The 27876-nt window shown below is 40.3% G+C and overlaps 2 protein-coding genes across 2 annotated transcripts; both read right to left on the bottom strand.

The window, feature by feature from the left end:
- Window positions 1-10577: 10577 nt before the first annotated feature.
- On the bottom strand, window positions 10578-14533 carry LOC133010042 (keratin-associated protein 10-3-like). The gene is made up of 6 exons (XM_061077456.1): window positions 14482-14533; window positions 14047-14148; window positions 13781-13948; window positions 13543-13659; window positions 11366-11536; window positions 10578-10660 (listed from the first exon to the last, which is right to left on the bottom strand). The coding sequence occupies exons 1-6, from the start codon at window positions 14531-14533 to the stop codon at window positions 10578-10580; spliced, it is 693 nt and encodes a 230-aa protein (XP_060933439.1).
- An 8965-nt stretch (window positions 14534-23498) lies between these two features.
- LOC133010038 (phospholipase A2 inhibitor and Ly6/PLAUR domain-containing protein-like) lies at window positions 23499-26332 on the bottom strand. The gene is made up of 6 exons (XM_061077451.1): window positions 26281-26332; window positions 25894-25995; window positions 25628-25795; window positions 25385-25501; window positions 23680-23833; window positions 23499-23583 (listed from the first exon to the last, which is right to left on the bottom strand). The coding sequence occupies exons 1-6, from the start codon at window positions 26330-26332 to the stop codon at window positions 23499-23501; spliced, it is 678 nt and encodes a 225-aa protein (XP_060933434.1).
- Between the last annotated feature and the right edge of the window lie 1544 nt (window positions 26333-27876).

Here is a 27876-nt window from a genome sequence, read left to right as displayed (position 1 = left end):
CATGGGCACCAGTGTGTGCTGACCACCACTGAAGTGGACATGTGTCTATGCTGACACTGGGCTCTGCCCTATATCTGTCCAGAGTTTTGTTATTAAAAAGTGCCTCCTCATCAGACTCTGACCCCAACAGTAGGAGAGACACTTTCTTCTTTGGTGGCTCTGGTTCCATTTCCTCGCTGCAGGGCTGTGATTCAGTGTCTCTGTCCTTCAGCATTTGACTCAGCTTTTGCCACACCTCTTCCCTCTCTGCTTTGGGCACACCTGAGGTCATTGAATCTGGGATCTAGAGCTGTTGCTACCTTTAACCATGATAGGTTTGTGTTCTCCTTTCGTGTGTTTAGGTCCCCTCTGAATGCAGCCTTGAAGCGCACTATGTAGGCAGGGTCAACATCTGAAATCTCCATTGTGCGCAGAAGGTGGCAGAGTGCAGGCAGGACCACAGAGCAGGACACATATTGTATGTATGTCACCCCCCAAGAGCTCAGTAACGTACCTTCAAACACACAAACAAGACAGAATTATAGACTACTTTTTTCATTCATAACACCCATATAGTGGACAGGCCTAAAAGTATTTCTAAAAGAAAATATATTGGAGAAAATAAATGAGTTAAGACTAGGAAAATCACTTTACCTGCATGGCTCCAGCAGTGTTTCCAAATTTGCTAGCCTGTCATATTATTAGATGAGCTGTTATGCCGAGGTAGTTATGGTTGCTTACTGATGTCCAGTGGTCTCCTGTCAGTGCAATAAATGAAGCTCGTGCCAGCTGCACCACTTTCGTTTCCTTTTCACTTCCATAGAGTTCATGAATTCTTGTGACAATAGTTCCCCTCGAAGGCGTTTTGTAGGATGAGTCCCCTGAGGCAATCTGGATAATGTCTCGAAGCCCCTTGTCTAAAACTATGTTGATGGGTCTGCAGTCTATTGCGACCCATTTAGCGATAGCATTAGTTAGCTTAGTTGTTGTCGTTTTGTTGACGGAGCCGGCTCTGCTGCACTCCGCCAGTGTAGCTTGACGAGCACGGCTTGATCTCGTCTCGGTGTTAGCGTCTGTGTTAGCTGTGCTTTGCACGAAGATGGTACTTCAGACTCGTTGTACTACTGTGGAAAGAAAGTTCATCACTGCAGTATGTACACACAACTTTGGTTTTATCTAAACTCCCATTCCGAAGCTTTTAAAATCTAAGTTAGCCGTTAAGCACACCGGGTCCGTCTCCTCACTCATCACTTCGCTACTTCTTCACCTGCAGGCAGGTAAACATCCGCGCTGGAGGACTACGGCAAGAAATTGTGGTCAGACTTGTTGATGTGATTAATTTGCTCTAAAAAAAATGTTTACGCGTTAAGGTTGCCAGATTAATCGCACGCGTTAACGTTGACAGTCTTAATATATAATTATATATATGCAAGCCCCACCTCCCAAAGGATAAACTGTGGAGATAATGGATGGATAGGATACAATAATTTATGGTTCCGTCCGAACTGTCTCGTGTTTTTACAATAGTGTATAATTATTTTTCCAGATGAAGGTTTTAATGTCACTCTCTGTTTTCAAGTATGATGACCAGTTAAAAATGTGACTGATTTTGTCGTTGTTCTGATAATAATAATAAAACATAATTTATATAGCTCTTTTCAAAAACTAATTTACAAAGTGTTTCAAAAACATAACAAAATTACATGAAGCCAAAAGAAATGTAGGTAAAAGCCATATTATAAAAATGAGTCTTTAAACAAGATGGTGGCTGGTCTGATTCCCAGTGGAAGGTTATTCCATAGTCGTGTCATTGAGGGATTTTATTCAAAGTCAGTCATCATAGGGTTGGTATTCAGACAGGGCTGTACTGTTGACGCTCCCTGTTACACTGCCACACCTGCTGTCTAATTGACTCCACAGCTTCTCTCTATTTTTAATTCATTATTAGACTTTTGAAAGTCAGAAGTATGCTATTAATATGTTGTGGTTATGTGCGTGTGTGCACACAAACACACACACGGGTGACGTGTGTTGTTTTTGCCTTGGTCACACTATTTCTGTGTCGGAACACGTCATGGAGTGTAATTAAAGGTCAAAGCAATGACGCATTTCATACTTTATCACTTCCAACAAGTTGCTCACGTTTTTGTCAGCATTAGTTTTTTTGGTTTGTTTGTCTGTTACTCAGCAGAAAAACATTAAATGTGTCACATGTTCCATAGTTTTACTGCTGCAGCTCTTAAAATGTTAAAGCCAGGTGTAGCCTATTGACTCTGAAACCAAGCGGGACCTGAACCCGAATATTACTCATCTGAACTTGGCTCGGCCGATATGTGCCGTCACGCTCAGGTCGAGGATCCACAGATTCTCAGCTGGTGGTAAAATCTGACATCACACTATTTTTTTTACTTCACCTATGCGATCGTCTCCTAAACGTAGAATTGTATTCCGTCTAGCATTCTTTGGGGTATTTAATGTTCAAAATAGAAGAAGTCCTGTGCGGCGCTGTTTTTAGATTTCGGTTCTATGACTTAAATGTTCTTTTCAGTTTTCTGTGTGTGCACTGCAGTCTCATGCCCTTGACGTGGGCAGTAACCTATGCTAATTGGGAAAGACAGACACTGAGCTTTCAACTTATGAAGACATGGCATTCATCAATGTAAGAAACATTCATCAACGCTTTGGGATAGAAAGTGTTTTGAGAAGAGATTTAAAAGATACTCAAGATGCTACTGGTCTGATATCAATAGATTAGTTCAGGGGTGTCCAAACTACGGCCCGCGGGCCATCTGCGGCCCGCCATCCATTTTAAATTGGCCCGCCAATAAATTTTTTTTTTTTTTTTTTAACTAACAATTTAGTATCACTTAAATGTCACTTACTTATAGCACACTAATTGTCGTTTTGCTCTATTTTTGAAGAAATTGTACTTTCTTGATTTTTGTTGTTCTGGGTTTGTACCCTCGGGTACCCTTGAATGCACTTATTATAAGTAGCTTTGGATAAAAGCGTCAGCTCAATGTAATGTAATGGACTATGGCCCACTGTATTGTACTTCTCAGTTAACACCGTTACGCCCCCCCCCACCCTGAGCGACGGGATTGTCAACAGTTCGCTCCAGGGCAGGGGGGCGTGGCGGCATGAGTGGCCCAGACCTTCGTATTTTTTTCTGTATGTGGCCCTCGGGATAAAAAGTTTGGACACCCCTGGATTAGTTGTTCTAACAACAAGGGCCTGGTCATCCATCATCATCAACTGAAATCTAGCAAAAAAAATGCAGAGCTCCATTCTCAGATCAAAGTGAACGGCCAGGTACGCAGGTGGTTCACCCACATCTTCACACTGGTCCGGGTACGATTGCTAAGACAGAACCGGTACTGTCAGTGTAGAGTGATGGAGCGGGACAAATTTGGTATTGGTATTGGAATTCCAACTCCAGGAAATAACCAAACCCTGTTGTGTGTAACAGCACAGGTTCGTGGCTGCGCTCTGAAGGACAGCTGGCAAGTCAGGGGTGAGTTTGGCGCCACCTGGTGTCTAAATTGAGAAGTCCAATACAGTGGGCCATAGTCCTATTGACTCTGAAACCAAGCGGGACCTGAACCTGAATATTATTCATCTGGCTCGGCCGATGTGTGCCATCACACTTAGGTCGAGGATCCAAAGATGCTCAGCTGATGGTAAAATCTGACATCACACTTTTTTTTTTCTTCACCTATGTGATCGTCTCCTTAACGTAGAACTGTATTCCGTCGAGCATTCTTTGGGGTATTTTATGTTCAAAATAAAATGTAATTTTTTTCGAGTTTGAGTCCGATGTGGCGCTGTCGTTAGATTTCCTTTCTATGACTTAAATGTTCTTTTCAGTTTCTCTGTATTCTGTGTGGGCACTGCAGTCTCATGCCCTTGACGTGGGCAGTAACCTATGCTATTTGAGAAAGACAGACACTGAGCTTTCAACTTATGAAGACATGGCATTCATCAATGTAAGAAACATTCATCAATGCCTTGGGATAGAAAGTAGCCTGACGTGGTCATACTCATAATTCTAGTCAGAATATATAACTTTGCGCCCCCCCCCCCTCGCCCAGACAGTGCACACATACACTCCCTGGGGCCCCGCCCCCACTCACTCGCTCAGGTGGCATGTTTTTCATTGTTGATTTTCAATAAAGGGGAGAAATTGCCCTTTAATTACGTCTCCATCTTTAATGTACCCAACCCCCATAGCTTTAGGTTTTTTTCACCTCAAACACACATCTGTACCCCCCGGGACACAACGGAGGCAGAAACACCACAAAGCGCCTCGAAAAGCTGTGCGCCTCCTTTCCGCGCCCATGTTAATCAATCGGGCACCGTGAAGCTGGGGGGTGGGGGGGGGTCATTCACTCTGCAGTAACTGTAGTGACTGGGGGACACTGCAGGAGCTCTCTCAGTTGTGGGTGAGACACTGGCTGGATCCTGCTGCTGTGGGTCGTGTGTTTCTGAATAATCGTTTTAATCAGCAGACACATCTTACGAGAAACAAGTCAAGTTTCTTACAAGGAAACTGAAAAATTAGTTTTCAATAAAAACAGATCATAAAATTGTCCAGGAACTGGCGGCGTTCTGAAGGACAGCTGGCAAGTCAGGGGTGAGTTTGGCGCCACCTGGTGTCTAAACTGAGAAGTCCAATACAGTGGGCCATAGTCCATAACATAACAGCTTCGTACACTCTTCGACCTGCAGACCGACGTTAGCCGAGCTCTCCTTCCAGGAATTGCAGGTCATCTGCGCGTCCTTGTATTCCGTCAATAACGGGTTATACAAGTGGTCATACTTTCGGATCTCTTCTTCCAAACGCTCTTCTATTTGGTCCATATTCGTTCTTCTAAATCTTCCGTGGTTTCTGCCGGTATTATGGGGCATGAAACCGGAAATGTGACTCCGGAAAGGATGTAGTTAGCGGACCAATCACAGCCTTGCGGGCTGCGTGAGGCTTGCGTAGCTTTGTCGTATAGTTAAAAAAATTGGGCAACGCACTCAAGCACGCAAGAAGGGGTACGCAAGGGGCTTTTGCGTGCTTGCTTACCCCTTCTTGCGTGTCTCTGAAAACGCAGAAGCATGAGCCTTAGTGCATCAACCCCGAGGGAACAAACCCAGAACAACAAGAATCAAGAAAGTACAATTTCTTCAAAAATGAAGCAAAACAAAGTGCTATAAGTAAGTGCTACTAAATTGCTAGTTTCCACAAAAAAAAAAAAAAAAAATTCTAATTTTTTTTTTTTAGACATTGATACGGGCCAATTCAAAATAGATGGCAGGCCGCAGTTGGCCCGCGGGCCGTAGTTTGGACACCCCTGCTGTAGAGTGGCACACTGAATTCCATGGAACAGCACAAGTGACAAGGAAATGGTAATACATCATTTCAATAATTAATAAAAAATTGAGGAAAAAAAATGCATTAATGCATTTATTTACAAAGTAATTCAAGAATGAAAAAAAACTTTTTTACCAGTATTTGATGCCCTGTTAAAGAGTCTTGAGGCTTCACTTTAACTTCCTGATACCCACACACTGATCAAACATGAGTCTTTAGAGAGAACACGGTTTTATTTCTTGCAAAAGCAACGTTTCAAACAAATTTCAAGGCAACTTGGGAACATCGCTAAAAGGTTTTTTTGAGGTATGGGAGGACATTGTCCCTGTCCGACCGTACGTCCTCCAGGAACCTTCAACGCCGTCTGGATCACGGACAGATGCTGGATTTCATATTCAGAGAGCAGCGTGAAGTCTCTGTCCAACATCTTGTCCGTGAAGATCAGCACAGAGCCTCCTCTCCTGAACACACACACAGTAAGTCAAACTGTAGGACATATATTACTTTTTTAAAGCTTAAAGTAGGTATTCGTTTTTGGCATTATATTTATACCCCAAGTGAAACTCAGCTGGTGGTTATTTTCCCCCATACCGGCATGGAGAAATAAGCTTCCTGTGAGCCGGGCGGCTGCTCGCACGAGAATTGCACTTCAATGTTTATTTTTGTCCACATGAATAGCTATCAGCTGTCAGAACAGCAGATTTCCGACTCTTTTATATTTTTTTGTAAGAATTGTTTTTTATAGCCTACATCCAGTATCAAGTAGTTAATTTATGTCAAAAGAACGAATTGTTAACTTGTTTTATTAACTAATGAATGTAAACTCTGGAGTGAAGGTTGGAATTTGTATGTGTGCGTGCGCGTGTGCATTTGCTTGTGTGTATGTGTCTGTGTGGGGGGCGCCAATATGAAATCTCGCCGACTGAATTAGCAAAGCGTCGATATGGAGCCCGCTCACTATCACACTCCCGAGTAAAATGGCAACGCTGCTGGCACCTTCTACATATTAAATGACCACCATGAAAAGTCTGACCTTGGGAGCGAGGGGCTGCAGAGAGGCTACCGTCTGGTGTTAGCTGGTCAAGCGGCTCCTGTTGACGCTTCATAAGGTTCATCAACTCACTCAAACTTGGCCCCGGTTGAGTAACATGAGGGGCGGGTTGGAACATGAGGGGTGACCCTGCACTCCATATAAGCTGATGGCAAGGAGAAGCTACGCCACCTAGCACCCCCTGCGTGGAAGACCTTCCCTTTCCTCCCTATTAGCCTCACCAGGAAGCTCCAACAAGGTGACACTGGGCTGGTGTCTGACTAGTTGCTTGAGTTCCTGGCGAAGAGAGCTGTCAAGAACATGCTCCATCAACTGATCCCAGAGGAGAACATCTGCATTAGGCATCCCATCAGGTGCACACTGCTTAGCCCGTGCCATGAGAGCTTGTAACGTCTCCCCTTCGAGCTGGCGCAGAGAAAAGAAAGCGTGCTGTAAGGTTACATATGTTTGGGTCGAATCAAGACAATGGGTCGTAAACGAGGCCTGCATCGAATTCTAAAAGCCTAACTAGAGTTTTCCCCCTAGTGATCTTCTGATACTTAATATAGTGTGGTCATATCAGTGCTTTTTTCTAAACACGTGGTTCTAGCTTCAAACCACGAGGTAGATCAGATTCCCTTTGTCCTAAAATTCCCTTTGTTCAACACATTTGGCCTACCGCCATTTTGACTTCCACCACATGGCGTCATTAACGTAATCTCGTACCACCATTTTGAGTTTCAAGTCACGTGGGTTTACCACCATCTTGGATTCGGCCAGACTTCTTCACCACGTGACTGTGTAATTACGCCATTTTCACTCCTCCTTTCTCCCTCATACACACACATAGAGACACAGACAGACACACACACACACACGTATAGATATACCATCGGTATAACATGTGTGTTATAAATCGTGATAAGTGCTGCTGTTGTTGTTATCTGCGATATAGTGGAGTTTTGTTAGAATAGTAATCATTGATTTACATTAATGTTATTATCTTTAAATAAATTTGAGTGTATTTAAAGTACCGGTATTTCGTGATTATTTGTCCATATGTATGTGAATGCAGCTGGATTACGATAGCCTGGGCTGGAACTTAAAACCTCAATTTTTCATTATATTATCGTTAATATTAAATATTGTGATTATTAATTAAAGTTTTATAAACTGAGACTGATCATTACAAATTGTCTGTTGGTCCCTGTTACCAGGGTGGTGCCCTGTCTTTGATAAATTATAATTACAGATTGTATTATTCTTTATTGATAATTGTATTGTTTTTCATTAATTATTTCATTATTATTAATTGATAACCGTATCATTTTTAATCAATAATTGTATTACTCTCAACTGATAGCTTAATCAATATTAATTATTTTTAATGAAAAATTTTAATTATTTGAATAATCATATTTCATGATTATTAATAATTAGCCAACGTCAAGTCTACTACTATTGCACAACCATATAGCTCCTGCAAGATGGCAAGAGCCTGGACTGGGTCTAGCCGCTACGAACTAGGGCGAAACTTAATGTCCTCCTTTGCCTCTCCCTCTTAAAGAATAAAACATGAAAAGGGCCAAAAGATGGTGAGCGAGCACACTTGCCTGTATCTCCATTCAGCTTTTCCTATGCCTGTCCTGCCATTAAACATGGGACATTTATGGTCTCTGGGAATTACAACCAGTCACTCTGCACAGCAGGGGCTTCACTTGCAGTCAAGGCCTGACTAGCTGCAGCAGAGGGAATGAATGGACCATCCCACTGGGGTCCAACTGAGATGCAGCATGCAGCTGCCGAAGTTGCTTGTTATCTCCTTTAATCTGTAACACAAGCTCCCATAGCTGCTGAATCTCATGCCCTTTTGCAAAAGAACTGAAACATGTCTCTGCCCATTTAAATGTGAAATCCTGCCAACAACGCCCTGATGTAGCATGAAGGAAGCGGGGAAAATTAGGTACTGCAACAACGCCTCCTGGGGAATTCCACCTCCAGGAAATAACTAAACCCTATTGTGTACGACAGCACAGGTTCATTGATTTCACTCCTAGAAAAGAAACAACTTTTATTCAACTCGATAAATGCATTTGACATCTTACACGTCCGTGGTTCGTCTATAGCGTCTCGTCTTGCGTCGTCGAAGCGCAGCAGTCTGGAGCAGTACGGAAGTAAGAAATATCGCCCGGCCGCTCTCGGAGTCCCACAGGCTGGCGGCGGCCTCGCCCTGGGACCTGAACACGCCCACTAAGATCAGCAGCCCTACATAGGCGCGCAGGTCAGTCTCATCCATCCCTTTACATTCGTCACCGTATTTTCGACGACTCTTCGGGTTCGTCATCGTTAGGATGATGTTCTCCACCGTCGGCGTGATGAACAGGCCGAACGTCGATGCTTTGTCACCGGTGTGGGACTTCGCGTTCATCTTGAGCCGGTGGGGGTGGTGGTGCAGCCGTGGTCTTGTCCCTCTTCTTCTTCGTCCAAGGATGACGAATCTGCAGAAGCATCACCCACTGGGTCGTAGTCCTTGTTGTCTCCGTTGTCTTCTACCTCATCCTCCAAGTTGTCCTCCACGTCGTCATCAAAGTCGTTTCTGTCTTCTTCCCAGTCTGCTCCTCCATCTGGTTGTCCATCCACTTCTCGGTCTGCCTCTTTTGCGTCCTCTTCGGGCTCAGAGGAGGGATCCTGGGAGAATAGCTGCTCCAATAGTGAATCTGCGCCTGACGTGATATCGTGTAATGGTCAGGGAGGGTGGCACACGGTGAGTGGGACACCGGCTTCTCTATATACCCTTCTAGATTACAATCGGAATCAGGTGTGGGTCTGACTGACCCCACAGTACAGCACCACAGCGCCCTCCCTGGGGGTCTAACTGGCCACCCAGAAGAGTCGAGAATGACAATCCATTGCGAATGATCAAACACATGCACGCAGACACACACACACTCTGGGTCAATCCGACCCAAGAACAACACTTAAAGTTAAAAAGGAGATGAAAACAAAACTGGTGATAAAGTTCACACATCAAAAAATCTGCTCTTCCTGTTTTAGCCTCTCTGCATCTATATGACTGACCCAGAATAAAAACAACATAAATAACTGCTTAATTTCCACAAGTTAATGAAAAGACTTGGAAAGTTTCCACACTCGTGGAAGTTGTGGGTCCAGCAGTGGAGGAGGAATTATTTTTTAAGTTTATCTTACTCAAGGACAGGAAGAGGATTGTGACACATCCTGTCATAAACATTAAAATGAACGTTCTCTGTATTTATGTCCAAATGAAGAATAGAAATGGTTTCTCTACTAAAGCAGCTGGGAAAACTTAGCCTTTGTTATTTGATGAAGCTGGTCCCGATATGATTTTATCAGCATTGACAGCAGAAATAACATTGTTTTTTCTTTGTTTTAATGAATGATTACAACATATTACACAGTGAATATTTTCTTCTTTTGTGTAATGACACACATTTATCATCATTTCCATCTTTTGTGTCCTCAATCTAATGTGACAGCCCAATTTGTGTCATTTACAGAACAGTTACCACAACAAGTATTTTTCTACATTTTCACCATGAGTAAAGTCTGAACAAAAAGCAATATATTAATAATTAAACTAAGAGAGTTAAAAGAAAAAATGGTATTTTATTAGATTTGAATCTCGCACCTGTACTGAGTCACATCGGCATCAATGTATGAGTTTAAAATAATATTGAATAGTGGAAAAAATGAAGAAACATGAAATAAAGCTTTTAAATAGTTAATGTGATGAACATTTTTCCTGGACTGTGACTTTCATTTATGCCAGAATTTAGTATTATACTATTTTTAAACAATGAATTATAATTGTACAGTTTTCAAAAAAGGTTAAATAACATCAAATGTATAACAGTATTCAGTCCACTTCAAATATAAACACAGATTTGTGAAGAAATCCCAAGAGAGAATGTTCCTGTGAAAATCTTTATGTTTCACTTAAATTAAGGCAACTGAATTGAACAAAAGTAAAAGTTTTGTGTGCGTGTGTCTATATCATTGGTGCTGACTTAGCTCACTTTAACTTCACCCAGACCCTATCCCCTTTTGACTAAATATGTATTTTATAATCTGTGTGACTACCAAGCAAAGATGGCAGCAAGTAAACCAAAGACCAGACGTCTAAAGATTCTCTCAGTTGATTCAAAGGTTCATCCATTTTTGTTCTGAAATCTAAAATAGGATGAAAATGAGGAGTCCAATCAGCAGATGCAGCATTCCCATTCTGACACAACAGGCATCACTAGTGGTTGCTGAAGTTGTAGCTGCTTGTGTCGAGGTTGTTACAGATGTGGTGGCAGAAGTAGCTGTACTTTGGGCAGTTGTTGCTGTAGTTGGGGCAGTTGCTGTAGTAGGGGCAGTTGCTGTAGTAGGGGCAGTGGTTGTTGCAACAGTGGTTGTTGCTATTGGGGGAGTGGTTGCTGTAGTAGGGGCAGTAGTTGTTGTTGCAACAGTGGTTGTTGTTGTTGGGGTAGTGGTTGTTGTTGTTGGGGCAGAGGTTGTTGTTATTGGGGTAGTGGTTGTTGTTGTTGGGGCAGAGGTTGTTGTTATTGGGGTAGTGGTTGTTGTTGTAGGGGTAGTGGTTGATGTAGTTGGGGTCGTGGTTGTTGTTGTTGTTGGGGTAGTGGTTGTTGTCGTAGGGGTAGTGGTTGTTGTTGTTGGGGTCGTGGTTGTTGTCGTTGGGGTAGTGGTTGTTGTTGGGCTAGTGGTTGTTGTCGTAGGGGTAATGGTTGTTGTTGGGGTCGTGGTTGTTGTTGTTGGGGTAGTGGTTGTTGTTGTTGGGGTAGTGGTTGTTGTAGTTGGGGTAGTGGTTGTTGTTGTTGGGGTAGTGGTAGTGGTTGTTGTAGTTGGGATAGTGGTTGTTGTAGTTGGGGTAGTGGTTGTTGTAGTTGGGGTAGTGGTTGTTGTAGTTGGGGTAGTGGTTGTTGTTGGGGCAGTGGTTGTAGTCGTAGGTGTAGTGGTTGTTGTTGTTGTAGTGAGAGTGTTACACAAACTAGTCCCACAACAGGCTGGTCCACTGGTAATGTTACCAACATCTTGCATGAAAGGCAGTGACCCCAGGCTGGCAGCAGCTGCACACAGATTTGTAGATGCACAGCCAAAAGCTGGAGAAGTGCTGGCCGTATTTGTCACTAAAGATGAAACACAATAATAGTTTTGTTAGTTGGATAATTTCAGAGAGAATTCTTCACTTTAAGATTAACTTGAATTCTTCAGGAAATGTATTTTGATGACAGTAGTTTAACATTAGTTGTTGCCATGGTTACAGTTGTGCAGTATTTTAACATTGCACCTTATTACTGACATGTACACTTGTACTTCAGGACTTCCCGACATCACTGATTTCACTGTTTTATTTTCTCACGTGTGCAACAGAGAATATGTGTGATCCAATCAAACCACACCCTTCAACTATACTGGTTGTTTTCAGAGGTGATACAGGCCTGAAGGTTTCAACCAGCAGAGGGCAGCAGAACACAGTGTTTCACTCTGATGTTAAGTTACTTGTCTCAGTGAAAGAAGCAAGTCCACAATTTAAACATACGTTCACGTCAGTCAACTAAATCTAACTCAATTAATGATTTTGCTCAATGTCTATTGTTGTGCAGTATTTATCTCATGTTTTCAAAGCTGTTACCATTTCTTAGTTCAATGATAATTAAAACAAAGAGTTGTTCATTTAAGTCATTTTGGAATCAAAGGAATTCTCAAAATTAGCACAAAAAAAAATTGTGGACAAAGCAAGAGATTTTTATACAGAAGCCTAATGCAATGACTTGAAATGTAAAATTCTGTTTAGACACTGACTTACTGTTATGAGTCTGTAACTTCACAAAGGAAAAAGTTTATGTTTTAGCGACCCTCCAAAGAGGTTCAAGCTCTTACGGTGTTGTTTAGGGAAGTTTTGTCATGCCCTCTGCCTCACCTGCCTACTAGGCTCTCTCTTTCCCTCTCTCTCTCTCTCTCTCGGTGTGTGTAGGTGGCGTGGCTGATTTCAAATGAGAACCTGGTGTGCTGGAGTGGGGTCTTGATTGAGCAGCTGACTTCAAAAGCTCCACTACTGCTCTCAGTCTGCGCCGAACTATAGACTCTGTTCACGTCAGTTATAGCGGCCGCTAATCGTTCCTAATTAGATTTTGTAACGTCCTGTTATTCCTGTGATCTGACTTTGCCCTGTCTTCCTGCTCAGGACCAGCAGCTGGATTATTGCCCTGACTCCAGCTCCAGGATTCTGCCTGCCTGCTTACTTATTGGACATTCCAATAAAACTCTATTTTGACATTACTTCTGCCTCAGCCTCTGTCTCTGCCTCTACGTCCGAAGCCTCGCCTTAACAAGTTTCAAATAAACCTGAAAACATCAGTTGTAAGTCTCGACCTTTTTTCGGGGGTTTTGCTTCAGCTATATAAAGGATGGTTTTCATTTTTGTCCATAATTCAAATATTTCTTATGTTAGATTTCTTTTGTTATTTATACAGAAGGAGAGTCTGACAGTTTTAAGTGACGCTATACGTCATGGCGCTAAGACAATAAATGGTGCCAAACAAAAGATGCGAAAACATCCATGCAAAATGTAACTTAATCAACATTCTAGATTACAATTACAATTAAGAAAAAGTTACCTTTTTTACATTTTTTAATTGAAAGTTATTTTAAATTTTTGAGATAATTATCTAAGAAAAATAGGGCTATTTTTTCAAGTGAATCAAATACGCTTCCGTACTTTTATAATCAAGTTGAGTTCCAGGAAATCGTGATGGAAAATAACAAACAGATTATCTGATAAATAATCAATAGTTTAGTCAACTGGTCAAGATGAAACTAATTTTAACTACTTTATCTCCTGTGTGCTCTTTAATTCAAAAACATCATGATGATCTTATGATGATAAAATAAACTTTTCATAAAAAGACATAAGGCAGTAAAAGTAAGTTTTTAATCTCTAAAGTTATGGACCATAAATACAGAGTAACACAGATGATGCATATTTAATTAAAGTGCTTTAAAAGTTTAGTACATGAGTAAATATATCTTAACTCTTCACTCTTTAGTATGAATATGTTAAAAATACTTAAAGGTAGTAGAATAGGTTTGAAGTACTCTTTGTTTAAATGCAGTATATTAGAAGAAGACTTACCACTGGCTTGAAAGCAGCGATCCTCTGTTCCCCTACATTGTACTGAAGAGCTGCAGTCAGAGGTGACGGGGTTACAAACGTGACACTGTAGACTATTATCTGCTGGAACCACAGGGACTGAAACAGACAAAAAATACTGTTTATTAGAGGAAGAGAGAATATGGAAGTTTTATGGATTAAAAACAGAACATGTCAGAAGAAGGATGCAGATTAATAAGAGTCATCTAAATCTACTTACAAGGCAGATTGTTGGAGTTGCAGTTGTCTGTGTTGCAGCATGTAGCACTTGCAAGAGCACTCGAAACACCCAAGTTAACTGAAAATGTCTGAGAGCCTGTGGATGGACACAGGGACGGGGGGGCACAGGCCTTGTAGATTTGCGTTCCAGGAGTCCCAGATGAAACGGCTGCAGAGTCAAAGTGAAGTTTGTTAATGGTGATGGAAAGCACACGTCACTTTGTAGTACATGTATTTCACTGAAAAGTAACTTGTAGAGAAGTTTACCTTGAATGGAAGCTGTGATACACATCGTGCCTGTGGGACATGGAACTGGTGCTGTGGCTGAACAGGTAGCATCTGTGCAAGTTTCACACACAAGTGCTTCACCTGCAATGTGGAGAAAAACAGTCAGGGATATGTTGATCTGATCTAAATTGTGGTTCATAAAGGCTCAAAAATCTTCTCACTGTTCAAAAGGAGTTTCAGACATATGGGTTCAAATTTAAATAGACACTTCATACATGACTCTAAATTATTTCATCTGCTTCCTACCTGTTTAGTCTGTTTCTTGTACTGCTGTACTGTAACTTATGAATTTCTCCTCTGATGATCAATAGAGCCTCCTTATATTTTCAAGGATATTAATAATACAACATGATAAATTATTTTTATAATTATATATTATCAATTACTATATAATTAAAAATAGTCATTAGTTACCTGTGCTGGAGAGCGCCCAGATGAGAGTCAGAGAAAGAAGCAGCTTCATCATGATGATCAGGTGAGTTCAGCAGATTCCTTATACGACCTCTCATCAACACGGAGGCACTTTATATACTCTACAGGTGATGAACGCCTGTATGACTGATACATGTCTGAATATCAAAGGAATTGGGCGTGTTAACATTTTTACAGCGTGATCATTCAAACTGTCAGTCTCTCTTTTGTCACAGAGGAAAACACGTCAACACACGACAACACACGACAACACACCCATTTCAACTTCGTCACTGTTAACCTGTTAAGGATTTTGCACCAAAAACAAAAAGCAGAAAACATAGACCCTACTTTTCCCTCAGGATAATTTAAGTATCTAGATTTCAATATGTATATCGATAGATAGTTAGATAGATATAACATACAAACACTGTTCACATAAATTAAATTGTTTTTGTCTTGATCACCCAATTTTTGTGTGTGTCAGAACACCTCTTGGAGTGTTATTACAGGAGAAGCAATGATGCAAATCATACTTCCTCCCTTCCTCATATTGTATGTGGTTCTGTTTTTGCCCGTTGTCTTTTGTCAGTCTCTCTTTTGTCACAGAAGAAAACAGGTCAACACACCTAAACACACCTAAACACACCTAAAAACACCCATTTTAACTTCATCACTGTTAACCTGTTCAGGATTGTGCACCAAAAACAAAAAGCATAAAACATAGACCTACATTTCCCTCAGGATTATTTAAGTATCCAGACATAAGTGAGCATCATATTGTTACATTACAGTTTTGTTGTTTAATTTCATGTATCTCCAATTCCAAAATATATAATTTAAAATATAATTTGTAATTAAAATAAATCATTTAAAAAAAATGTCTTATTCAAAATTCAATAACCATGTTGTGCATAAGATTTGACTGGAAGAAGCTCTCCTGTCAGTCAGACCTAAAAAAAGGTTCTTACAATTATCACACGTCACATGTGCTTCTTGTTTTTCGTTGCGCCAATTTATTATTTTATATTTATTATTTATTTATATTAGTCAATATCTATATTATCACACAGCACTTTACAAAGTAAGGTTGACACCTTCAATTTTTATAGAGAAACTAAACATATATATATATATTAGTGCTGTTAATCGATTAAAAAAGTTAATCAAGTTAATCATGTCAACAGGCTGTGATTAATCATGATTAATCACACAATTAAAATATAAATACTATTTACAAGTACGGTGTTTGAATAAAGAAAAGTATGACAAACTGGTTAGGGCTTTTTTAAACTTTATTTTACATCTCAGCCAATTAGAATATCTTAATTCACGGAGCAACAACACCCATAAAATGCAAACTTAATTAGCAGACAACCAGATCAAGTACAAAAATAACTGCTTGCCTGTAAATCATTTGTTAAAATGCCATTTTTCCCCACATGACTTTTACATTGAGTAGGCTTAAGGTTTAAAAAGAAAATGAATGCCATGGTGTCTTTGAAAAGACAAAGTAAACAGTCACTTTTCAAACTCTGCATTGAACATTACTTGATACTTGTGAACTTGTGTCAAATGACTCCAGTCATGAAGTCTTCCTTTTCTTTTAACCTGCTCATCACAGGCACCTGTGTGCCACTGTAGTAAACACACCTCTGAGATTGGGCTCTACTCTGTGACAGCACAGAGGTTTAACTGATTAAAGTGCCTCATCATTAGAATGAATACAAAGTGCTTGGCATTGCCCAGAACATCCATAATGAACTGCCAACTAAAATAGAAGACAAGCATATGAGAAACTGTTAACTTCTGCTACAAAGTAAATATAAACAGCTTGTCTGTAAACTGTGAGGGAACATTTCACGCAAATAAAGTCAACATTACATTGAGTGGTCTGAAAGCTGAATTATAAACTGAATGTCATAAGTGTCTTAAAAGAAACTGAACAGTCCTTTTTACGCACTTAATTCAATAACAATAACTGTGTGTAAACGTGTTGTGTGACATAACTTCAGTCAACCAATTCATTGTCTTCTTTTCTTTTAACCAGTTACTCAGACAAACCAGCTTGTTGACCTCTTCTTCTGTACAATGTGGCCTGCCAAAGAAAACAGTCTCTCACATGGCACTGTTGAGGCAGGTGTGGCCAAGTACTTTGTGCAAGATGTGCCAGCCTACCATGGGCACCAGTGTGTGCTGAACACCACTGAAGTGAACATGTGTCTGTGCTAACACTGGGCTCTTCCCTATATCTGTCCAGAGTTTTGTTATTAAAAAGTGCCTCCTCATCAGACTCTGACCCCAACAGTAGGAGAGACACTTTCTTCTTTGGTGGCTCTGGTTCCATTTCATCGCTGCAGGGCTGTGATTCAGTGTCTCTGTCCTTCAGCATTTGACTCAGCTTTTGCCACACCTCTTCCCTCTCTGCTTTGGGCACGCACCTGAGGTCATTGAATCTGGGATCTAGAGCTGTTGCTAGCTTTAACCATGATAGGTTTGTGTTCTCCTTTCGTGTGTTCAGGTCCCCTCTGAATGCAGCCTTGAAGCGCACTATGTAGGCAGGGTCAACATCTGAAATCTCCATTGTGCGCAGAAGGTGGCAGAGTGCAGGCAGGACCACAGAGCAGGACACATATTGTATGTATGTCACCCCCCAAGAGCTCAGTAACGTACCTTCAAACACACAAACAAGACAAAATTATAGACTACTTTTTTCATTCATAACACCCATATAGTGGACAGGCCTAAAAGTATTTCTGAAAGAAAATATATTGGAGAAAATAAATGAGTTAAGACTAGGACAATCACTTTACCTGCATGGCTCCAGCAGTGTTTCCAAATTTGCTAGCCTGTCATATTATTAGATGAGCTGTTATGCCGAGGTAGTTATGGTTGCTTACTGATGTCCAGTGGTCTCCTGTCAGTGCAATAAATGAAGCTCGTGCCTGCTGCTCCACTTTCGTTGCCTTTTCACTTCCATAGAGTTCATGAATTCTTGTGACAATAGTTCCCCTCAAAGGCGTTTTGTAGGATGGGTCCCCTGAGGCGATCTGGATAATTTCTCGAAGCCCCTTGTCTAAAACTATGTTGATTGGTCTGCAGTCTATTGCGACCCATTTAGCGATAGCATTAGTTAGCTTAGTTGTTGTCGTTTTGTTGACGGAGCCGGCTCTGCTGCACTCCGCCAGTGTAGCTTGACGAGCACGGCTTGATCTCGTCTCGGTGTTAGCGTCTGTGTTAGCTGTGCTTTGCACGAAGATGGTACTTCAGACTCGTTGTACTACGGTGGAAAGAAAGTTCATCACTGCAGTATGTACACACAACTTTGGTTTTATCTAAACTCCCATTCCGAAGCTTTTAAAATCTAAATTAGCCGTTAAGCACACCGGGTCCGTCTCCTCACTCATCACTTCGCTACTTCTTCACCTGCAGGCAGGTAAACATCCGCGCTGGAGGACTACGGCAAGAAATTGTGGTCAGACTTGTTGATGTGATTAATTTGCTCTAAAAAAAATGTTTACGCGTTAAGGTTGCCAGTTTAATCGCACGCGTTAACGTTGACAGTCTTAATATATAATTATATATATGCAAGCCCCACCTCCCAAAGGATAAACTGTGGAGATAATGGATGGATAGGATACAATATTTTATGGTACTGTCCGAACTGTCTCGTGTTTTTACAATAGTGTATAATTATTTTTCCAGATGAAGGTTTTAATGTCACTCTCTGTTTTCAAGTATGATGACCAGTTAAAAATGTGACTGATTTTGTCGTTGTTCTGATAATAATAATAAAACATAATTTATATAGCTCTTTTCAAAAACTAATTTACAAAGGGTTTCAAAAACATAACAAAATCACATGAAGCCAAAAGAAATGTAGGTAAAAGCCATATTATAAAAATGAGTCTTTAAACAACATGGTGGCTGGTCTGATTCCCAGTGGAAGGTTATTCCATAGTCGTGTCATTGAGGAATTTTATTCAAAGTCAGTCATCATAGGGTTGGTATTCAGACAGGGCTGTACTGTTGACGCTCCCTGTTACACTGCCACACCTGCTGTCTAATTGACTCCACAGCTTCTCTCTATTTTTACTTCATTATTAGACTTTTGAAAGTCAAAAGTATGCTATTAATATGTTGTGGTTATGTGCGTGTGTGCACACAAACACACACACGGGTGACGTGTGTTGTTTTTGCCTTGGTCACACTATTTCTGTGTCGGAACACGTCATGGAGTGTAATTAAAGGTCAAAGCAATGACGCATTTCATACTTTATCACTTCCAACAAGGTGCTCACGTTTTTGTCAGCATTAGTTTTTTTGGTTTGTTTGTCTGTTACTCAGCAGAAAAACATTAAATGTGTCACATGTTCCATAGTTTTACTGCTGCAGCTTTTAGTTCAAATGTTCTAGCCAGGTGTAGCCTATTGACTCTGAAACCAAGCCGGACCTGAACCCGAATATTATTCATCTGAACCGTCACGCTCAGGTCGAGGATCCACAGATGCTCAGCTGATCTGACATCACACTATTTTTTTTACCTCACCTATGTGATTTTCTCCTAAATGTAGAACTTCATTCCGTCTATCATTCTTAGGGGTATTTTATGTTCAGAATAAAACGTTTTTTTTTCGAGTTTGAGTCCGGTGTGGCGCTGTCTTTAGATTTCCGTTCTATGACTTAAATGTTCTTTTCAGTTTCTCCGTTTTCTGTGTGTGCACTGCAGTCTCATGCCCTTGACTTGGGCAGTAACCTATTTTAATTGGGAAAGACAGACACTGAGCTTTCAACTTATGAAGACATGGCATTCATCAATGTAAGAAACATTCATCAATGCTTTGGGATAGAAAGTGTTTTGAGAAGAGATTTAAAAGATACTCAAGATGCTACGGGTCTGAAATCAATAGATAAGTCGTTCTAACAACAAGGGCCTGGTCATCCATCATCATCAACTGAAATCTGGAAAAAACGCAGAGCTCCATTCTCAGATCAAAGTGAACGGCCAGGTACGCAGGTGGTTCACCCACATCTTCACACTGGTCCGGGTACGATTGCTAAGACAGAACCAGTACTGTCAGTGTAGAGCAGGGGTGCCCAATACGTCGATCGCGACAGCAGTGTGGGTCGATCGCACAACTGGACGCTGCCGCCGCCACCCCCCGGCCATGGCCAATGTTGCGAACGTCAACCGCTGGCGGACTGCTAGTCACGCCAGGTTAAAAACGGCATTTAATCATTTTTTTCAAGCATATACTTACTTGTTGCTCCAACATTAACTGCAACACAGCCCAACATGTGTCTTCTTTGTCTCATATGTGCTGAGGATCATACAGCTCACTGTACTTCTCCACTTAAATTATTAATTTAATATCATCCATCTTCAAGAACTTCTCCGCTGTTTGCTATGTCGGGTGTGGAGGGTAAATTACGTATTCTCCACTCAAACCTATGTGGAGAATACGTAGCCCCCCCCCCTCTCTCTCTTTTTATCTATATGACTGCTTGTGGCTGGGCAGAGGGGGACATTTAATAATGTGATTGGTAAAATTGGTAAAATTAAATCTCCAGAACAACAGAAGGGGAATACAAACCATGGGATGCATATTTAATCATTTATATCCTATTAAATATAAAATATGTTATCAATATCGTTTAAAATCTTTTTTCAGTGTGTTTCCTGGAACGAAAAAAGAGGGGGTACGTGCGCCGGGGGTTGGGGGGTAGATCTTGTTGAGCTGGTCATTTCAAGAGTAGCTGACAAGCCTATCAAGTATGGGAACCCCTGGTGTAGAGTGATGGAGCCACCTGGGGAATTCCACCTCCAGGAAATAACTAAACCCTATTGTGTACGACAGCACAGGTTCATTGATTTCACTCCTAGAAAAGAAACAACTTTATTCAACTCGATAAATGCATAAGACCTCTTACACGTCCGTGGTTCGTCTACAGCGTCTCGTCTTGCGTCGTCGAAGCTCAGCAGTCTGGAGCAGTACGGCAGTACGAAATATCGCCCGGCCGCTCTCGGAGTCCCACAGGCTGGCGGCGGCCTCGCCCTGGGACCTGAACACGCCCACTAAGATCAGCAGCCCTACATAGGCGCACAGGTCAGTCTCATCCATCCCTTTACATTCGTCACCGTATTTTCGACGACCCTCCGGGTTCGTCATCTCCAGGATGATGTTCTCTACCGTCGGCGTGATGAACCGGCCGAACGTCAATGCTATGTCACCGGCGTGGGACTTCGCGTACATCTTTCGCGTTCATCTTGAGCCGCAGCAACCTCGGAGGAGGAGCAACTGCTCCCCTCCTGGACGCACGCCCTCAATGACCATGTAATTTCTCCATTTCTTGACTGGAAGGTCTCTCCTTCCACGGGTCCGGGGGGGGGTTGGTGGTGCAGCCGTGGTCTTGTCCCTCTTCTTCTTCGTCCAAGGATGACGAATCTGCAGAAGCATCATCCACTGGGTCGTAGTCCTTGTTGTCTCCGTTGTCTTCTACCTCATCCTCCAAGTTGTCCTCCACGTTGTCATCAAAGTCGTCTCTGTCCTCTTCCCAGTCTGCTACTCCATCTGGTTGTCCATCCACTTCTCGGTCTGCCTCTTTTGCGTCCCCTTCGGGCTCAGAGGAGGGATCTGTCGAGCCCGGTCCCTTCTGGACCAGACAGCGTGTTCGTTGATTCGAGGTTCAAGTGGGAAAGGTTAATAATTTAGACAAGTTCAGTGTTCAAAAGGAGAGTAGAGAGACCCAGCAGATTAGACTTTAGAGGAGGATTTAATATATTTTTCTCATAATAATTCATGAAAAAGGTTCTTTGTGTTTAGTTCTGGCACGTCCTCTCTCCTTCCTGAGAATCTGTGCTTTCATTATTTCAAATCTCAAGATGAATTTACTTCTCACTCTTCTCTCCAAGCTGTACTTTGCAGTCAGATTGACCCTCAGATGGTTGCGCTCTGTGTTTGACCCTGTGCCTGAGTCCAGAAGTTATACATTACTCCAGATGAAAGAAACAGTTGTAATATTGTTAATTCTATAGACTACACAGCTAATATTGATTCACAGGATATAATGTAGGTAAAATATAGTAAAATATATTCATAAGATAGAGAACAAAACATAGATATCTTAACAGGTCCTGGGAGAATAGCTGCTCCAATAGTGAAACTCGGCCTGACGTGATATCGTGGCATGGCGGCTGTGGCTGAGGGGGTAGAGTGGTCGTCCTCCAACCTGAAGGTCGGCGGTTCGATCCCCAGCCTGAACCATCTGCATGCTGAAGTGTCCTTGGGCAAGATGCTGAACCCTGAATGTCCACCAATAGAATACTTGCTACAAGTAGATGCACTGTATGAATGTGTGTGTGTGAATGGGTGAATGTGAAACTTTACTGTTAAGCGCTTTGACCCAGTCAGTTTGACTAGAAAAGCGCTTTATAAATACAAATCCATTTACCATGGTCAGGGAGGGTGGCACACGGTGAGGTGAGTGGGACACCGGCTTCTCTATATACCCCTCTAGATTACAATCGGAATGAGGTGTGGGTCTGACTGACCCCACAGTACAGCGCCCTCCCTGGGGGTCTAACTGGCCACCCAGAAGCTACGAGAATGACAATCCATTGCGAATTATTAAACACATGCACGCAGACACACAAACACACACACTCTGGGTCAATCCGACCCAAGAACAACACAAGGGTTAAAAAGGAGATGAAAACAAAATTGGTGATAAAGTTCACACCTAAAAAAATCTGCTCTTCCTGTTTTAGCCTCCCAGTCATCTATATGAATGACCCACAATAAAAACAACATATTAATAAATCAACTGCTTAATTTCCACAAGTTAATGAAAGACTCGGAAAGTTTCCACACTAGTGGAAGTTGTGGGTCCAGCAGTGGAGGAGGAGGAGAAGTGAGTTAGAGAATTTATAGTTTTATCATCTCTAATGTTGTCAATACCAAATATTATAAGGTTTCTATATTTTAAATTATTTTTTAAGTTTATCTTACTCAAGGACAGGAAGAGGATTTTGACACATCCTGTCATAAACATTAAAATGAACGTTCTCTGTATTTATGTCCAAATGAAGAATAGAAATGGTTTCTCTACTAAAGCAGCTGGGAAAACTTAACCTTTGTTATTTGATGAAGCTGGTCCCGATATGATTTTATCAGTAAGGAGATTGACAGCAGAAATAGCGTTGTTTTTTCTTTGTTTTAATGAATGATTACAACATATTACACAGTAAATATTTTCTTCTTTTGTGTAATAACACACATTTATCATCATTTCCATCTTTTGTGTCCTCAATCTAATGTGAAAGCCCAATTTGTGTCATTTACAAAACAGTAACCACAACAAGAATTTTTCTACATTTTCACCATGAGTAGATGAAGAAAAAGCAATATATTAATAATTAAACTAAGAGAGTTAAAAGAAAAAATGGTATTTTATTAGATCTGAATCTCGCACCTGTACTGAGTCACATTGGCATCAATATATGAGTTTAAAATAATATTGAATAGTGGAAAAAATGAAGAAACAGGAAATAAAGCTTTGAAATAATTTAAATAGTTAATGTGATGAAAATTTGTCCTGACCTGTGACTTTCATTTATGCCAGAATTTAGTATTATACTATTTTTAAACAATGAATTATAGTTGTACAGTTTTCAAAAAAAGTTAATAAGATCAAATGTATAACAGTATTCAATCCACTTCAAATATAAACACAGATTTGTAAAGAAATCCCAAGAGAGAATGTTCCTGTGAAACTCTTTATGTTTCACTTAAATTAAGGCTAATAAATTGAACAAAAGTAAAAGTTGTGTGTGCGTGTGTCTATCATTGGTGCTGACTTAGCTCACTTTAACTTCACCCAGACCCTATCCCCTTTTGACTAAATATGTATTTTATAATCTGTGTGACTACCAATCAAAGATGGCAGCAAGTAAACCAAAGACCAGACGTCTAAAGATTCTCTCAGTTGATTCAAAGGTTCATCCATTTTTGTTCTGAAATCTAAAATAGGATGAAAATGAGAAGTCCAATCAGCAGATGCAGCATTCCCATTCTGACACAACAGGCATCACTGGCAGTGGTTGTTGTCGTAGGGGTAGTGGTTGTTGTCGTAGGGGTAGTGGTTGTTGTTGTTGGGGTAGTGGTTGTTGTCGTAGGGGTAGTGGTTGTTGTCGTTGTAGTGAGAGTGTTACACAAACTAGTCCCACAACAGGCTGGTCCACTGGTAATGGTACCAACACCTTGCATGAAAGGCAGTGACTTCAGGCTGGCAGCAGCTGCACACAGATTTGTAGATGCACAGCCAAAAGCTGGAGAAGTGCCGGCCCCATTAGTCACTAAAGATGAAACACAATCACAGGTTTGTTAGTTGGACAATTTCAGAGAGAATTCTTCACTTTAAGATTAACTTGAATTTATGAGGAAATGTATTTTGATGACAATAGTTTAACATTAGATGTTGCCATGGTTACAGTCGTGCAGTTTTTTGACATCGCACCTTATTACTGACATGTACAACTGCACTTCATGACTTCGTGACATCACTGATTTCACTGTTTTATGTACTCACGTGTGCAACAAATAATATGTGTGATCCAATCCAACCACACCCTTTAACTACACTGCTTGTTTTCAGAGGTGATACAGGCCTGAAGCTTTAAACCAGCAGAGGGCAGCATAACACTGTGTTTCACTCTGATGTTAAGTTACTTGTCTCAGTGAAAGAAGCAAGTCCACGTTTTAAAAATACGTTCACGTCAGTCAAAATGTTGAACTAAATCTAACTCAATTAATGAGTTTGCTCAATGTTTATTGTTGTGCAGTATTTATCTCTGGTTTTCAAAGCTGTTACCACTTCTTAGTTCAATGATAATTAAAACAAAGAATTGTTAATTTTAGTCTATTTTTGGAATTCAAAATGAGCAAAAACTTTTTTTGTGGACAAAGCAAGAGATTTTTATACAGAAGCCTAATGCATTGACTTAAAATTGAAAATCCTGTATGGACACTGACTTACTATTATGAGTCTGTAACTTCACAAAGGAAAGGTTTTATGTTTTAGCGACCCTCCAAAGAGGTTCAAGCTCTTAGTGTGTCGTTTAGGGAAGTTTCAAATAAACCTGGAAACATCAGTTGAAAGTCTCGACCTTCTTTTGGGATAAGCTACAGATAGATAAAGGATAGTTTTCATATTTGTCCATAATTCAAATGTTCCGTTTGTTAGTCTTTTGTAGTTCACTGTCATGTATACAGACGGAGAGTCTGACAGTTTTAAGCGATGCTATACGTCTTGGCGCTAAAACAATAAATCTTGACAAACAAAAGATGCAAAACGTCCATGCAAAATGTAACTTCATCAACAAACTAGATTACAGTTATCTAAGAAAAAGTTACCTTTTTTAAATTTTTTAATTAAAATTTGTTTTTAATTTTTGAGATAATTATCTATGAAAAATAGGCCTTTTTTTTAAAGTGAATCTCATACGCTACTTTTATAATCAAGTTGAGTTCCAGGAAATCGTAATGGAAAATAACAAACAGATAAACTGAGAAAAAATAATCAATAGTTTAGTCAACTGGTCAAGATGGAACTAATTTTAATTACTTTATCTCCTGTGTGCTCTTCAATTCAAAAACATTATGATGATCTTATGATGAGAAAATAAACTTTTCATAAAAAGACATAAGGCAGTAAAAAGTAAGTTTTTAATCTCTAATGTTATGGATCATTAATACATATTTAATTAAAGTGCTTTAAAAGTTTTGTACATGAGTAAATATATCTTAACTCTTCACTCTTTAGTATGAATATGTTAAAAATACTGAAAAATAGTAGAATAGGTTGAAGTAATCTTTGTTTAAATGCAGTATATAAGAAGAAGACTTACCACTGGCTTGAAAGCAGCGATCCTCTGTTCCCCTACATTGTAGTGAAGAGCTGCAATCAGAGGTGATGGGGTTACAAACGTGACACTGTAGACTGTTAACTGCTGAAGCCACAGGGACTGAAACAGACAAAAAATGATACTGTTTATTAGAGGAAGAGAGAATATGGAAGTGTTATGGATTAAAAACAGAACATGTCAGGAGAAGGATGCACATTATTAAGATAGTCATCTAAATCTACTTACAATCCAGAGTGTTGGAGTTGCAGCTGGTTGTGTTGCAGCATGTAGCACTTGCAAGTGCACTCAAAACACCCAAGTTAACTGAAAATGTCTGAGAGCCTGTGGCTGGACACAGGGACGGGGGGGCACAGGCCTTGTAGATTTGCTGTCCAGGAGTCCCAAATGAAACGGCTGCAGAGTCAAAGTGCAGTTTGTTAATGGTGATGGAAAGCACACGTCACTTTGCAGAACATGTATTTCACTGGAAAGTAACTTGTAGAGAAGTTTACCTTGAATGGAAGCTGTGATACACATCGTGCCTGTGGGACATGTAACTGCTGCTGTGTTTGAACAGGCAGCATCTGTGCAAGTTTCACACACAAGTGCTTCACCTGCAATGTGGAGAAAAACAGTGATATGTTGATCTGATCTAAATTGTGGTTCATAAAGGCTCAAAAATCTTCTTACTGTTCAAAAGGAGTTTCAGACATATGGGTTGTACTTTAAATATAAATGGACACTTCATAAATGACTCTAAATTATTTAATCTGCTTCCTACCTGTTTAGTCTGTTTCTTGATCAATAGAGCCTCCTTATATTTTCAAGGATATTAATAATACAACATGATAAATAATATAATATAATATAATATGTTATTAAAAATAGTAATTAGTTACCTGTGCTGGAGAGCGCCCAGATGAGAGTCAGAGAAAGAAGCAGCTTCATCATGATGATCAGGTAAGTTCAGCAGATTCCTCATACGACCTCTCATCAACACGGAGGCACTTTATATACTCTACAGGTGATGAACGCCTGTTTGACTGATACATGTCGGAATATCAAAGGGATTGGGCGTGTTTACATTTATACAGCGTGATCATTCAAACTGTCAGATTCTATCTTGCCACAGAGGAAAACACGTCAACACACCTAAACACACCCATTTTAACTTCATCACTGTTAACCTGTTTAGGATTGTGCACCACAAACAAAAAGCATGAAACATAGACCTACATTTTATCCTTAGGATAATTTAAGTATTGAGACATCAATATGTATATAGATAGATAGATAGATAGATATATATAACATACAAACACTGTTCACATAAATTAAATAGTTTTTGCCTTGGTCACACAATTGTTGTGTGTGTCAGAACACCTCATGGAGTGTTATTACAGGGGAAGCAATTATGCAAATCATACTTCCTCCCTTCCTCATATTGTATGTGGTTCTGTTTTTGCCCATCAGTCTCTCTTTTGTCACAGAGGAAAAAAGGTCAACACACCTAAACACACGTCAACACACCCATTTTAACTTCATCACTGTTAACCTGTTCAGGATTGTGAACCAAAAACAAAAAGCATAAAACATAGACCTTCATTTCCCTCAGGATCATTTAAGTATCTAGACATAAGTGAGCATCATATTATTACTTGCTGATTCAATGACCATGTTGTGCATAAGATTGACTGGGAGAAGCTCTCCTGTCAGTCAGACCTTGAATGCATCCTGATGCAGTAATAATTATACAAAATATATATGCAAGGCCCACCTCCCAAAGGATAAGCTGTGGAGATAATGGATGGATAGGATAAATATTGGATGGTACCGTCCAAACTGTCTTGTGTTTTACTATTTTTCCAGATGAAGGTTTCAATGACACTCTGTGTTTTCAAGTATGATGATTAATAATAATAATAATAATAAAACACAAGTAAGATAGCTCTTATCAAAAACTAATTTACAAAGTGTTTCAAAAACATAACAAAATTACATGAAGCCAAAAGAAATGTAGGTAAAAGCCATATTATAAAAATTAGTCTTTAAACAAGATGGTGGCTGATCTGATTCCCAGTGGAAGGTTATTCCATAGTTGTGTCATTGAGGGATTTTATTCAAAGTCAGTCATCATAGGGTTGGTATTCAGACAGGGCTGTATTGTTGACGCTCCCTGTTACACTGCCACACCTACTGTTGAACAGCTTCTCTCTATTTTTACTTTAATATTAGACCTTTGAAAGTCAGAAGTATGCTATGTGGTGGTTATGTACATGTGTGCATACAAACACAAACATGGGTGACGTGTGTTGTTTTTCCCTTGGTCACACTATTTCTGTGTCGGAACACGTCATGGAGTGTAATTACAGGGAAAGAAATTATGCATTTCATACTTTATCACTTCCAACAAGGTGCTTATGTTTTTGTCCGCATTTGTTTTTTTGTTTGTCTGTCTGTTACTCAGCAGAAAAACATTAAATGTCAATCAATCA

This window comes from Limanda limanda, chromosome 9 (genome assembly GCF_963576545.1).
Source record: "Limanda limanda chromosome 9, fLimLim1.1, whole genome shotgun sequence".
NCBI lineage: Eukaryota > Metazoa > Chordata > Actinopteri > Pleuronectiformes > Pleuronectidae > Limanda > Limanda limanda.
Note: the sequence above shows the minus strand (reverse complement) of the source record. Positions and strands in the feature narration are given on the sequence as shown.